The sequence below is a fragment of the Aquarana catesbeiana genome, linkage group LG04 (genome assembly GCF_042186555.1).
Source record: "Aquarana catesbeiana isolate 2022-GZ linkage group LG04, ASM4218655v1, whole genome shotgun sequence".
In the NCBI taxonomy this organism is placed as follows: domain Eukaryota; kingdom Metazoa; phylum Chordata; class Amphibia; order Anura; family Ranidae; genus Aquarana; species Aquarana catesbeiana.
Genome location: NC_133327.1, coordinates 583,950,133 through 583,966,065, shown reverse-complemented (window position 1 = coordinate 583,966,065; position 15,933 = coordinate 583,950,133). Strand labels below are relative to the sequence as shown.

At 42.6% G+C, this 15,933-nt stretch overlaps 1 protein-coding gene across 1 annotated transcript in view; it reads right to left on the bottom strand.

The window, feature by feature from the left end:
* The window catches only part of PNPT1 (polyribonucleotide nucleotidyltransferase 1), a 96,084-nt gene that overhangs the window by 46,414 nt on the left and 33,737 nt on the right, over window positions 1-15,933 (bottom strand). Inside the window, 3 exon segments of the mRNA XM_073628122.1 lie at window positions 1,770-1,840; window positions 14,133-14,235; window positions 14,322-14,418. Of these exon segments, the coding sequence (XP_073484223.1) occupies window positions 1,770-1,840; window positions 14,133-14,235; window positions 14,322-14,418 (271 nt within the window).

Genomic DNA, 15,933 nt, shown 5'->3' with positions numbered 1-15,933 from the left:
ACCTGTCGGTTTGTTAAACATGGCCAGAAGAATTTTTTGTGTGAAAGGTAAAACATACCCTATCAAGGGCTTTCACACATGCTCTTATGACCATGTAGTCTATTGTTTGACATGCCCATGCGGCCTTTTTTATGTTGGGTGTACTATCAGACCATTACGCAAGCGATTTGGCGAACATCGCCGTTTCATTACTGAAGGATTAGACATTCATAGTATCCCTAGGCACTACCTTGAGAAACATAACAAATCCACTGATGGTCTAATGGTTTGGGTTATTGAGGCGATGCCTAGAGACCTCCCCCCAGCTGAGCGTTTTCGAAAGCTTTGCCATAGAGAGATGTATTGGATTTTCACTTTGAATGTTTTGGCCCCTGGAGGGTTAAATGAGGATTTTGAAATCAGTGCCATTCTTTAGAACTTCATTCACCATTACATCCTCATATGTATGCTCATTATACAGTGCCCATATTTCCCTTAGGTATGTCCTCCATTGGCCAATTGTATTCTGTTTTTCCTATAGGATGTGGGCGTGTGTGTTGTGTGTTCATAATGATTCAATGGACCTTTTTTTTGTTTTTTCCTTGCATCTATGCATTTGTTGGCATCTATGCGGTTTTTGTTTTGTATTTATGCATTTTTTTTTTCCTTCATCTATGCGATTTTTTTTTTGCGTCTGTGGTTGTTTCTTGTGCGCGCATGCATGCACACGCATGTATACCTATGTACTTTATTCTGTTTGTTATCCCCATATATTGATCCAGTGATCATCTTTTAAACGATTAATTTTTGGTGGCATCTGCTACTGAGGAGCAATGTACGGTTTGACAGTTTTGTTCCATGATATATATATTTTTTCATTGATTTCAAGTTCCTTTCCTTATATATACTTGCTGTATTTGTCTTGCCGTTTTTCGTGTGCGGGCTGCATCCCGCTCTGTCTTTATGTTTACTGTGCAGTTCTATGCCCATGGATCACACTACTTCCTGGATGCTGCAGCATTGTGTTTTTCCCTCATCACCACCCATAGCCCTACCCACAGCTCAGCCCATAGACTATAAGAACCTCAGCTTCTACAAACCTGTTGTCATTGGCTTGAAAAAGGAACCAATCAGTAGTTCCGAAACGTGTCCCATTTTGATGACATAGTTCCTGTTTGCGGCCCATGCTGGTTGTTGTCCCCTCCCGCAGATGTCATTTCCGGGATCTATGCTCCATGCTGATGCAGACGACGCGATTGCTTCACCAGTGTTCCCAGAGCCTGGGGTGTTCACCTGCTGGTTATCCTGGGACCTTCTGCTGCTGCATATCATTATCCCTGGAAAGCTGTGATACACTGGGACCTCCTGATTCCAGATCACCTGCTTCATACATCCATGTTATGCCTCTTCTTATCCTTGATTCTGTAAGTGTTTTTATACTTGTTTGGGGATATGAAAAGTTTTAATTCTGCACTTAGAGGCGCCTTTTTTTCTTTTATTTGTTTTCTATTAGAGATTGCTTCCCTCTTTGAGTGCAGCCCTAAGTGTTTGAAGACCACTTCATCCATCCAATAAAGACACTATCTGCCTGGTCCTGACATTCTGAGCACCCTTGACATACGTTTTATCTGAATAGTGAATTAACCCCTATTGAAAATAGGACTAAACATTTTAATGTTTAAAATGTTGAGAAACTGCTAATCTGACACCAACTTAAAAACACAAACACAAGAGATAATACTGTATAAAATATATGAGCAGAGCCAAACAGAATTAAAACTTAAACATACCTCAATGCTGAAGTTATGTGATCAACTTTCAGACTGGATTCTATGGAATCAAATGTAACTGTACACAAAACCTAAAATAAAAGATCATCAGGACTAAAATAAATGATCCCAATCGTCAATGTACGAATATACAGAATTATAGACAAAGTCTACGTTTCCTCTATGTATGCTTTACAGTTCATGCATAGTGAATAGATTATGGGCCGTTCACCACCTTTAGAGATGTGCAGGTGCCCTAAATTGTTAATGGCACTCTAAAACGCATCTAGCAAGCATACGCGTTTGCAGCCACCAAAATGCATGGTACCACAAGTATCATGCGGTTAAGGCGTGGCGTAATTCTAAAAAAGGTCACACCTACTGTACTTCGTGTAGTCGCTTGTTCAGCAATGGCTGCTTTCAGAGAACATTCTACATTTTTTCAAGTGTTCTCCAAGTGGACTAGGTGGAGAGACGGGGTGGTAACATCATAATCTCCACCTCACCCAGTCAGAGAATGCTTTGCATTCATTGAGAGAATGCAGCATTTTTTGAATGGTGCCCACTCCAAACGAGCAACCTTCTGCACACAGCAAGCAATGCAACCATGCAAATATTTGCATACCTAAACTTCAGCTTCTAGAACCTCCCACTTTTTTTCCATATACTATGTCAGAGGTCCTTGTTGCTTTGCTAAAATTGATCAAAGCAGATATTTAATACCACAATGCACCGCTATGTTAATTGTGAGGGAGGGATAGTTGTTAACCACATGCCTACCGGGCCAATTCTGACATTTTTCAGATACATGTAAAATCTAAATTTTTTGATATACAATAATCTAGAACCCCCAAACATTTTCTGAGAGCAAAGGCCCTGGAGAAAAAAAAGGTGGCTGTTACATTTTTTTTATGTCAAAATGATATTTGCGCAGCAGTTTATCAAATGCAAATTTTCAGGAAAAATACCACTTTAATGAATTTTAGTGCACACAAACACAATATAACACCCATTTTTTGGGTAACATAAAAAAAAGATGTTATGCCAAGTAAATAGATACCAAACATGTCACAGTCTAAAACTGTGCATGCCTGTAGAATGGCAACAAACTACAGTACAATAAATTATTAATAAGCAAAGCTTTAAAAGCCTTTACAGGTAACTAGTTTAGAGTTAAGCAGGAGGAATGGTGCTAGAAATATTGTTTTCACTCTGACATCCAAGGCGTTTACGTAAGCTTGCAGGACCTATGTGCATGTTTGCATTTGTACGTGAGCACGGGGGTTGCTTAAAATTTTTTTTCCCCTAAATCTATTATATAATATGTTTTTTGATTAAACTTCATTGCCACCACAAGGGATGAACAACATCCCTTGTGATAGCTGGGCAGTGACAGGTACACTTTACTGAGAGATCTGGAGTCTATTAGACCCCTGATCTCTCCTCTGCCCTCCAAAGCAGCCAATCAAACGGAGATTGGTTGAACGTGCATCAGACCACCCCCTGACACAGCTCAATACATCCAAAAACTGACAGCTACTCCTGCTAAAATGGAGCGTTGTGCGGTAGGGATCGACCGATATCGTATTTGCGGTCTTGATACGATACCAATATTTCGGGCCACCTCTCCTGCCGATAGCTGATATTTTGTACATTTAAACTTTTCTGAAATAACACAAATCTGGTATAAATGGAACATGTTAATGTTTATTAAAATTAAACACTAAGGGCCCGTTCTTCACATGAAAACAGATGGGAGAAAAAACACACACAGATTTCAAAACGGACATCTGTCTGCAGTGCACCATGGTGTGATGAACGAGGTCTAAAAGTAAACTGGGAAAAATAAAGTGCTTGAAAGACAATAACTTCTTAAAGAGGAAGTAAACCCTGATGGGCTTCTGGTCAATTTCTATTATTTTACCATTGAGAGTATTCTTCTCCACTGCGCTGTAGTGTGGTATGCCAGCTGCAGGGCAGAGGATAAGAAGTGACTGTCTTGTGTGGTGAAAACAGCACAGCGGATCATAGGAACAGCGCTACTGAATTTGGACATAGCATATGCCAGCCGATTAAAAAAGCCAGCAAAAGCTATTAGCGTTGATCCAACCCACCCAGGTTATAGTGTGTTTGACCCATTGCCATCAGGTAAAAAAAAGATATAGGACACTTAAAAACGCACACTAATCGTTAAAAATAGGATTTTTTTAAAACAGCTTACCTGTAAAATCCTTTTCTTTCTAAGGACATCACGGGACACAGAGCCACAGTAATTACTGATGGGTTATATAGGGTATCACTGGTGATTGGACACTGGCACACCCTATCAGGAAGTTCAACCCCCTATATAATCCCTCCCCTTGCAGGGATACCTCAGTTTTGTAGCCAAGCAATATAGTGTATTAGAAGAGGGGCGGGACCTCTGTGTCCCGTGTGCCCTGATCTGAAACAGAGGAATCTTCTGTTTCAAACCATAAGCTTGAATGATCAATTGTCAAATCCATTTAGAAATGGTAGCTTTTGATGCTGCCTGTCCTCTATTGGGACCCTCTGCCAGCACAAACAAAACATCCGTCTTGCGGATCTGAGCAGTTGCCCCCGAGATAGGCCTTAACTGCTCTTACTACATCCAATGAATGTAGAGATCTCTTCCAGAGAACAGGGATCTGGAAAAAAGGAAGGCAGAACAATGTCTTGGTTTAAATGAAAATCAGAAACCACTTTCGGTAAAAAACTAGGATGAGGGCGCAGTACCACTCTATCCTTGTGTATAATCAAATAAGGCTCCTTACAGGAAAGGGCTGCCAATTCTGAAACTCTTCTAGCAGAAGAGATGGCCACCAGAAAAATTAACTTCCTTGTCAACAAGACCAAAGGAATCTGACTTATTGGTTCAAAAGGCTGTTTCTGTAACACAGGCAGGACCAAGTTCAAGTCCCAGGGGTTTAGGGGCGCTTTAAGGATTAAGACGCATCACCCCCTGTATAAAGTTTCGGACCAAAGAATGCGAAGCAAGTGGCCGTTGAAATAATACCGATAAAGCCGAGACCTGGCCCTTGATGGTACTCAAGGCCAGCTTCATCTCTAATCCTAACTGTAGAAAATCAAGAATTCTACCTATGACATATTTCCTGGGATGCCAACCTCTAGATTCACACCAGGATACATAAGCTTTCCAGACTATGATAAATCATCCCGGAAGCTGGCTTCCTTGCATTAATTAAGGTAGATATGACAGGACCTGAAAGCCCGCGACTCTTCAGAACGTGGGTCTCAATAGCCAAACCGTCAAATTTAGCGTTTGTAAGGCAGGATGGAACACTGGACCTTGAGATAACAGGTCTGGGCGTACCGGTAGGGTCCACGGGGAACCCACCGTCATCCTATAGCATATCAATAGCAGGTCGTCTAGGTATGCTATGACAGCTATACCCTGAGCCCTTAGTCTGGCCAGAGGAGGGGCCAAGACCTTTGTGAACACCCGAGGTGCAGTGGCTATCCCAAAAGGCAGAGCCACAAACTGGAAATGGCGCCCTCCTACCTCGAAGCGCAGAAACTTCTGATGAGCAGGAAAAATGGGCACATGTCTCTCGATGCCAGAAATTCTCCGCCCTGCAGGGTAGAGACTACTGTCCGGACTGATTCCATGCGGAAGGACTGAATCCTTAGGAATCAGTTCAGATCTCTTAAATCCAGAATGGGTCAGACATCCCCATTTGGTTTTTGGACCGTAAAAAGGTTGGAATAGAAGCCCAATCCTTGGTCCTTTGCGGGAACCATCATAATGACCTCCTGCGACAAAAGTCGCTCTAACGCTAGAAGGAGCGACTGCTTCTTCTCTGGGTCTCTGGGGACACTTGATCTGAGGAACTGAGGAGAGGGAAATTCCTGAAACTCCAGCTTGTACCCTAAGGTTACCGTGGAGATTACCCATCTGTCCTAGAAATCCTCCTGCCAGAGCCCTGAGAACTGTCGCAGTCTTCCCCCCACTCGAGTGTGCGGGGGCGCCCCCTCATGCCGAGGTCCTAGTGTTTTGCCTAGTAGGCTTCTTCCCCCAGGACTTCTTCTGTCCCTGGGGTTGACTCTTGTCTCTGGACCCAGATGGAGGTGGCCGTCAAGACTGCCTGGAGGCTGAAGCCCCCGGTGCTGGGGAATAAGTCCGTTTGAAAGAGGGACGCTTACGCTTCTTAACAGGTAAGAGAGTGCTTTTCCCACAAGAGATTCTCTTGATATAGTTATCAAAGTCCTCTCCAAACAACCTTTCACCACGAAATGGAAACCCCGCCAGAAGCTTCTTACATGGTGCTTCGGCTGACCAATTTTTCAACCATAGAATTCTATGTATATGCACCAACCCCAGTGAAAGACGGGAGGTTTGCACGATAGAATCTCTAATGGCGTCAACCACAAAGCATAAGGCCGCTGGAAGGTTAGCCAAGCCCTGGGCCTGCTGTTCAGGTAATACTTTGATGACCTGCTTAACATGGTCTCTTAAGTATTGACAGGCTCCAATCGCTGCTACTGCAGGTGGAGCCACTGAACCTGCTAAGGAAAAGACATCCTTCAATAGGGATTCCATCTTTTTATCTGCAGGATCCCTGAGCATCTGAGCATTGTCTACAGGACAAGTCAGACTATTATTTATGGAGGAAATGGCCGCATCAATGGCCGGTATTCCCCACATTTTAATAAACTTTTCTTCTATCGGATAAAGTGTTGAAAACTTTCTCGGCGGAAAAAAACGTTTGTCTGGGTGATCCCACTCAGAATAAATGAGCTTTTCAAGTAAATTATGAACAGGAAAAGCCTGTGCTGCTTGGAAAAGTTTCAGTGACCCCAAAGCAGAAGAGGATTCTTTAGCAGTTTCAGGTAGGGGCAACTTAAATGTGGAGCGGACCAATCCAGTAAGGATCTGCACTAAGACTTTCTCCTCTTGGGAAGTCGCAGAAGGTCCCTCTCCACCTGATTCCTCCGAAGAGGAATCATCCGTCCCATCCTGATCCTCTGAAAGGGATTCGTCTCCTTTATCCCAGAGCTCCTCTTCCTGAGGGTCTTGGGGAACAGAGGAAGGCCTAGTATGTTTTCTTCCACTGAGTGAAGCTGTAATCATGGCCATTAATCTTTCCTCTAAACCATTAATGGTTGAGGAAAAAAAACCTCTTGAGTAATGTATACAGGGGCTGAAGTGCCAAAAGCAGGTTTAGCCCCTGACCCCAACGGCTCTCCCTGGCTAGCCTTTCCTGGCCCTTCAGGGGGGGGGGGGGGAGGATGCTGCTGACAAGGGGCCCTCAGAACCTGAACGAGATCCCCTAGTGTCTCTGGTTCTTGGGGTGCTTGAACCTCTTCTACCCATAGTGCAAAGCAACAAGGTGTGAGGTATCACAAATGAACACTGACTGCTGAGCGATGTAGTCTGGCTAAAAGCCCTGCTACCCAATGCTCAGTCTGGTGTTACTTCAGTAAATGCTGCCTAGAAGAATGCCTGTGTCCCACCTTACATGCGACCGTCAGCTCTGTGTCTCTCCAAAGGCTGTGTGCACCTGTACAGAGTGCCTTAATAGCCTGCAGCTGGCCTGAGTGGGAGTCTAAGCACGTGTGCTGACGTCCTGCCCCCCCCCCCCCCCCTCGAATTTTGAAAAAAATTAGCGCTTTCCGCGCTGGCCGACTCTCCTTAAATACTATGGAGGAAGGCTGGGGGAGAGGGAGGAGGGAGAGAGGCTGGTAGTGAAGGGCCTGCCTGAAAACAGCAATGGCGAAGATGGCGGCGGGGGCTGCGGTGCCTGAGCGGTATAACCACTGTCTAGACCCCTGTGGCCTCCCCCTAGCCTGGGGGGAACATTCATACATGAGAAATCCCCCCATCCATCCTACCGTGAGCCGGCCGGAGACGCTGTGAAACATGTGCAGCATGAACACTGAGACAGACAATCCAGCAAGGTTTGTGCTCTTGGCAGCCCCCGGTGGTCACAATAGGCATAGCATGCATTTACCTTAAAGGAGAAACCTACTAGAATTAGAAAATTCTGTGGAATCTCCTCTTACCTTATCCAGCCGCAGGGTTCGGTTAATACAGACCCAATCTTCACCTCTCACGGTGGGCTCCGTTTGAAAAAACTGTCAGAGACTGGGGCCCCCTACGAATAGGGGGATCCGCAGTTCTGGGCCTGTAAAGCACCTGGCTAGAAATTAGGCTAGAAAACCATTTTCTAATATGCAAGGTCCAGCTCTCTAAAAAGAGAAGCATTACAGGTAAAACCTCGTTTCTTCGGACACGAGGCCCGGGTACCATCCAATTCGGCCTAGAAAGGACACTTTGAATGGATCCGGTTCACCTGGCTTGCCCCAGTATAGGATATAGGATATTCCCTTTGGAGCTCAGCACAGCACATCTTTACAAGTCCATCACCTAAGACACTGGCGTAAAAACTGAGGTATCCCTGCAAGGGGAGGGATTATATAGGGGGTTGAACTTCCTGATAGGGTGTGCCAGTGTCCAATCACCAGTGATACCCTATATAACCCATCGGTAATTACTGTGGCTCTGTGTCCCGTGATGTTCGAGAAAGAAAGTATAGTTTTTTTCCCTAGGGCTGTATTATTGTCAATAATCCCATCAAGTACAGCGTTATAGGAAAGGTATGTGGAATTTGAATTGTTTTTTTAAATCACATTTTACATGATTATAATAGATATGTGGGCATGTGCTAGGAATATGTATGTGTGGTTTTGTTAAGAGGCGTTTTATTGCTGCTGTAAAGAGTACCCGGATACATTTTGTTGTATGTATACAATGACAATAAATTATATCTACCTCCCTGAATGTTTTAATGCCACGTATGTTGGGTCCTTCATTCTCTTGAAGAAGCATCTTCAGCACTCTCACACATGGGATGACAGATGACACAGATGAGTTGTAATGACTCACCTCTAGTGTCACTTCCTCTATGAGGAGGAGGGTCTCAATGACCATGGCTACAATGTCCACTGATCAGCAGTAGGACTATATCCTCCATGTCCACCTTAATAGATGCTCAGAGCTCGCTTCTGTTCCAGCATTCTTTGCAGCATGTGAAGTGTTGAATTCCAATGTGTTGGAACAGCCTGAATTAGGCTGTTTTTTGGGTAGGCCAAGGTCTGCCTGAATGCACCCAAGACTCTGCTTGACAAGGACTGAATGGTGGAAATGGCCTGCACACCTCTTCAGCATGCCAATTATACCTATCAAAGCTCTCTGGCTTGAAAGACCATCATTTACAACAAGTTGCAGGGTGTGTGCCATGCAACTGAGGTCTGACAGTTTAGGAAGCCTCATTCCTTTTTGCCATGTTTGCGTCTCTGTCACGAAGCACAAGCATCACTCAGTCTTTGTTTATTCCCCAGTCTTGAAGCATGCCTAGGAACATTTCTCTAATGTACTCCCCAGTGTGGGATCCTTGAATCACCTTTGTATTCAAAACCAATTGCCTTTTTGTCCATCCGCTGTCAATGAAGTGGCATGTAAGACTCATTAGCGACTCTGTTGGTTCTGTCAATGAAAGGGAGTTGCCAGCATTCTCTGGTTGCAGCATAGCCTTTACTTTCTCAACTACCTTTTGGTGAATCTTTCCAAGCATAAACACTTTTCACTTTCAGTGGGTACCTTAGCTCAACTATGGACATCAACCGCTGAAATCCAGAGTCAGACACCATTGTGAATGGCTGGTTATCCATAACCATCATCTGTGGTAGCTTTGTCCAGCTGTTGGGATCTTCCATCCGAATTTAACCACTTCGCTTTTTTTCTGACACATATCTTTTATTGTTGTTTGGTGGGATTGTGGTATTTCACTTAAATAGTTAATAGTAGACGAGGTTGAAAAAAGGACACAAGTCCAACCTATGTGTGTGATTTTATGTCAGTATTAGGTTGTATATCCCTGTATGTTGTAGTCATTCAGGTGCTTATCTAATAGTTTTTTGAAATTATCGATGCTCCCTGCTGAAACAACTGCCTGTGCAAGAGAATTCCACATCCTTACCACTCTTACAGTAAAGAACCCTCTACACAGTTTAAGGTTAAACCGATTTTCTTCTAATTTTAGCGAATGTCTGCGTGTGTCTTAAATTCCCTTTCACAGAAAAGTTTTATCCCTATTATGGGGTCACCAGTATGGTATTTGTACATTGAAATCATATCCCCTCTCAAGCATCTCTTCTCCAGAGAGAACAAGTTCAGTGCTTGCAAACTTTCCTCATAACTAAATGTCCTCCAGTCCCTTTATTAGTTTGGTTGCCCTTCTCTGGACTATCTTCAGTTCCAGCACATCCTTTCTGAGGACTAGTGAATAGAACAGGACAGAATACTCCAGGTGTGGCCGGACCAGAGTCTTGTAGAGTGGGAGAACTATTGTTTTATCTCTGGAGTTAATCCCCTTTTTAATGCATGCAAATATTCTGTTTGCTTTGCTTGCAGCAGCTTGGCATTGCATACCATTTCTGAGCCTGTCATCTACTAGAGGACCCCCAGGTCCTTTACCATCCTAGATTCCTCCAGAGGTTCTCCCCCCAGTGAGTAGATTGCATTCAATTTTGACAACCAAATGCATTATTTTACATTTTTCTACATTAAACCTCATTTTCCATGTAGTTGCCCACCCTCATTAATTTGTTCAGATCTTCTTGCAAGGTTTCAAAAGTCATTGCCCTGCTTAGCTTAGTAGCGTCCGCAAATACAGAGATTGAAATGTTTACCCCATCCTGCAGGTAATTTATGAATAAATTAAATAAGATTGGTTCCAGGACAGAACCCTGGGGGACCCCACTTTCCACCCCAGACCATTCTGAGTACTCCCCATTTATCACTACTCTCTGAACTCGCCCCTGTAGCCAGTTATCAATCCATGTACTCACCCTATGGTCCATGCCAACGGACCTTACTTTGTACAGTAATTGTTTATTGGCAACAGTATCAAATTCTTTTGCAAAATCTAGGTACACCACATCTATGGGCCTTCCTTTATCTAGATGGCAGCTCGCCTCCTCATAGGTGGTGAATAGATTGGTTTGGCAAGAACAATTCTTCATGAATCCATGCCGATTACTGCTAATGATACCGTTGTCATTACTAAAATCTTGTATATAGTCCCTTATCAGCCCCTTCTAGAGCTTGCATACAATTGATGTTAGGCTAACTAGTTTGTAATTCCCAGGGATGCATCTTGGCCCTTTTTTAAATATTGGTGATACATTGGTTTTTCTCCAATCAGCTGGCAATTACTTGACTTAGTTCCTTAAGGACCCTCGGGTGCAAGCCATTTGGTCCCGGTGACTTAGTAATGTTACGTTTTTCAAGTCTATTTCTAATTCTGTGCTCTGTTAGCCATGAGGATAAATATTGCAGCTTTGGTTACTGAAGCCCCCCCCCCCCCCCGATTCCCTTGCGAAGACTGACAAGAATACATTCAATACCTTCGCCATCTCTCCATCCTTAGTAACCAGAGTCCCTTCATCATTCTTTATGGGACCAATATGATCTGACCTCCCTTTCTTACTATTTATGCACTTGAAGAATTTGTTGGGATTTTTTTTTTTACTCTCCTCCACTATGTGTCTTTCGTGTTTTATCTTAGCCACCCTGATTGCACCCTTACATTTCTTGCTGCATACTTTGTAAAGTTGGAATGCTGATGGTGATCCCTCAACCTTGTATTTTTTTTTTAAGGCCTTCACCTTTGCTTTTATATGCATTTTTATGTTGGAGTTAAGCCACCCAGGACTTTTATTAGCTCTTTTAAATTTATTTCCCGTTGGGATGCACTGGCTAATGCCCTTATTTAATGTGCTCTTAAAGCATATCCATTTTTTCCTCCGTGTTCTTTAGCTTTATCCCAATTAGTATCTTCTAGCAAGTATCGTAGTTTAGGGAAGTTGGCTCTTTTGAAATTCAGTGTCTTTGTATTCCCCTTATGTTTCCCATTTGTGTGATTTATACTGAAACGAATTGACCTGTGATCGCTGTTTCATAAATTGCCCTGTAATTCCACATCTGTGATCAGGTCTGTATTGTTGGTAATTAGTAGGTCCAGTAACGCTTTGTTTCTAGTTGGTGTGCTTACCATCTGACCCATGAAGTTGTCCTGCAAGACATTTAGGAACTGGCGAGCCTTAGATGAATGCGCGGTGCCTTCCAACCAGTCTATGTCTGGATAATTAAAATCCCCCATCATGATGACACTTCCCATCCTTGTTGCTAATCCAAATTGTGATAGGAGGTCCACCTCCTCACTCTTGTTAGGGGACCTATAGCATACTCCCAATATTACTTTCCCCTTTGTTTCCTCCCTTTATAGCTCTACCCATAAGGATTCCACCTCCTCCCTTGCTCCCTTAGTAATGTCATCTCTCACATTCACTTGTACATCATTTTTGATATACTGGCATACACCTCCCCCTTTTTTACCCTCTCTATCCCTGCGATAAAGGGTATACCCTTGAATGTTTGCCAGCCAATCATGGGAGCTGTTGAACCAAGTCTCTGAAATTCCTACAAAATCGAAATCCTCCTTGTACAACAGTATTTCTAGTTCTCCAATCTTGTCCTCCAGACTCCTGGCATTGGTAAACATGCCACTTAGTTTAGACCGGTCACATACTATCTCCTTATTGGGTGTTCTGAGGTTGCAAATAGGACTTGTTACTATACTTACCTCGGATTTAGGTGCTTTAGTCAACCTACCACTAATGCCCCCAATACTACCCTCTGGAATATGTCCTGCACAGACTATCTCTACCTCTGGACTTAATGATTCAGTTTGTTTTCTCTGTGCTTCATTATATAATTCAACATGATAAACTCTTAGATGGGCCCAAAGATTTGATGTATTTTTGATTTTTCCAGTTGTTGATCCCATGCTCACATTGTTTGTGCATGTGTTGCACACTGCTGCTTTTGCTGGAGATGGTTGAGATGAGAAAGTGAGACCACACTTATTTTTTCTCTCTGCATCCATCTGCATTGGAATTTGAAAGAGTAAGGTTAAAAAAAGGAAGGCACCCTGCTGTGGCTGGGCTAGCTGGCCCGGCACCCTGCTGTGCATTAGCATTTCGAAAAATGCTGATATCAGCCCTCAATAAATCGGCCTTACTGATAAATCAGTCGATCCCTATTGTGCGGGCAGTGCGAATAAGCCCTCAAAGCGGAACTAAACCAACTGGTCTTTAGTGTTTCCAAAAACAACTACATTCAAAGCATGCCTCTGATAAGAACTGTCACAGTTATCATTGAGCTTATGTCAGCCTCACTCTCCTCTCATAAATGCCCATCATATTTATTCGATGTACTTATATCTCTAACCTTCATGTAATCATTAATGTAATTTGAAACACATGACAAATATGGGCAGCATTTAATACCACATATTTTTAATAAAAATAACAGGTTTGGATATCATCTTTCATGACAAAATGCTATTTTCATGTTTCAAAAAAACCCATATGTGCACGATTATTTATTATTACTGCTTTTCATACCAAAAGATGTTCTGAATCTCTATTCTAGCTTTTTATTTCCCTATGCATCATTTTAACAATTTACTTACCTCAGGTTTATTATTTAGCATCATTAGCATAAAAATGTATTAAAAAGGGGTTGTTAAGCCACTACAATCTATTCATGCCATCCCCTCTGTTATAAAACAATATGTGTCCCAGTGACTTATCTATATAAAAAAAAAAAAAAAAAAATGCAGATTATACCTTATATTAGAGCGTCTCCCGTCGCTCACGTGCCTCCTCGGCTCTATCCTCTGCACGGGAGACGCTCCGATATAAGGTATAATCTGCATTTTTTTTTTTTTTTTTTTTTTTTTATATAGATCAGAAACATATTGTTATATAACAGAGGGGATGGAATAAATGCATTATAGTTTTTAAAGCAGCAGTAGGGGAGGGGGCAGGTACTGTAATGAGCAGACAGGTAGGGAGGGGAGGGGACAGGGGAGAGTGGACAGAAAAGAACAGAACAGAACAGAGCAGGGCTGCGGATGATGGAGGCACGTAAACTGACCAGTGTCAGGGCTCAACAGCCATGATAAACCGTGGTCAGTTTACAGAAGGAAGGGTATAGCTAGGCAGGATCAGCTACGCATTTCAGGTGGCCAAATTACACAGCACCAGCACTGTGCTGTATAACATGCTTTAGGGGGAACAGGATCTTTTTTTTTAGGGTAGCAAACACTTTAAGTGTGGAAAGTTTTGCATTTTTTGCCATGCTCCTGTCATTTAATTTCCCCCATAGTTCTTGTTCCAGGTGCCTTGGTAAATGGGCTGTACACACTGTACTGTACACATAATCTATCCGTCCAAGAAAAGGAACAAACCTGGCAAACAAAGGAGTTATACTGGTACCTGGGTTTGGCCACGCTGGAATAACGCAGAGCCATGGAGAGGTTTAAAAAGATCCACTTCACAACTGATATTTCGGAGTGATGTAAGGTCTCGGCCATCACACCTTTCATTGAAAAGGGAGAGGGAATATTACAAGGCGAAATTTGTCATCTGTATGAATGAAGAGCTTATAGAATTCAGGCACAATACCTTCTGTATTCATTCAAAACTTTGCTTCGGAAAACGTCTTTGGACACAACACTGAAAGACTCCATTATTTCAAATGGATCAGCTTCTGGGAACTTTTCTACAAAACAAAAACACAGGGACACTGGCTGCTTGTAAACCATGCAGCAATTGAGATTCAGATTAACCATTTGCCCACTGGGCACTTTTACCCCCTTCCTGCCCAGGCCAAATTTCAGCTTTCAGAGCTGTCAGACTTTGAATGACAATTGAGTGGTCCAGTAACACTGTACACAAACAACACTTTTATAATTTTTTTCCCCCGAGACAGATAGTGCTTTATTTTGGTGCTATTTAATTACCACTGGGTTTTTTTTTTTTATTTTTTTTTGCTAACAAAATTTAAAAAAAGACTGAAAATTTTCAAGAAAAAAAAAAAAAAAAAAAAAAAAAAAATTAAACAAAGGGTTTTCCCGTTATAAAACTTTGTAAACAAGTATTTTTTCTCCTTCACTGAAGGTGCGCAGATGAGGCTGCAGTGATGAACACCGGAAATTCTTTTGGCCGACAGGCATCCCGCGACCAAAAATCATGCCGCAATTGAGGTGCCATTGAAAGCAACAGGATCGCAAGTGTGTCCCGCGTATTGCGGCGATTCCACCCGAGATCAATAGTGCGACTACTGACATCTTTAGAGAAAACATAATACTACACTACACTACACTACACTAAAAGGCATAGATAACAACTGTTGAAGTGTATATACATTGTGTGTGTGTACATATACAGTGGATAGAAAAAGTCTACACACCCCTGTTAAATGTCAGGTTTCTGTGATGTTAGGGAAAAAAAAAAAAAAAAAAAAAAAATTATGAGACAAAGAAATCATATCAGAACTTTTTCCAACTTTAACGTGACCTATAGACTGTACAACTCAATTGAAAAACAAACTGAAATCTTTTTTTTTTGGGGGGGGGGGGGGGGGGAGTAAACATAGAAAACTAAAATAATGTGATTGCATGTGTGCACACCCTCTTATAACTGGGGATGTAGCGGTGTTCAGAATTAAGCAATCACATTAAATAGGAGTCAGTACACACCTGCCATCATTTAAAGTGCCTCTGATTAATCCCAAAAAAAGTTCAGCTGTTCTAGTAGGTCTTTCCTGACATTTTCTTAGTCGCATCTACAGCAAAAGCTATGGTCCGTAGAGAGCTTCCAAAGCATCAGCAGGATTTCATTAGTCAAAGGTATCAGTCAGGAGAAGAGGACAAAATAATTTCCAAGACATTAGATATACCATGTACAACAGTGAAGACAAGTCATCATCAAGTGGAGAAAATATGGCACAGCAATCACATTACCAAGAACTGGTCATCCCTCCAAAACTGATAAGAAGACGAGAAGAAAACTGGTCAGGGAGGCTGCCAAGAGGCCTACAGCAACATTAAAGGAGCTGCAGGAATATCTGTCAAGTACTGGCTCTGTGGTACATGTGACAACAATCTCCCGTATTCTTCATATGTCTAGACTATGGGGTAGAGTGGCAAGACTGAAGCCTTTTCTTACGAAGAAAAACATCCAAGACCAGATAAAGTTTGCAAAAACACATCTGAAGTCTCCCAAAAGCATGTGG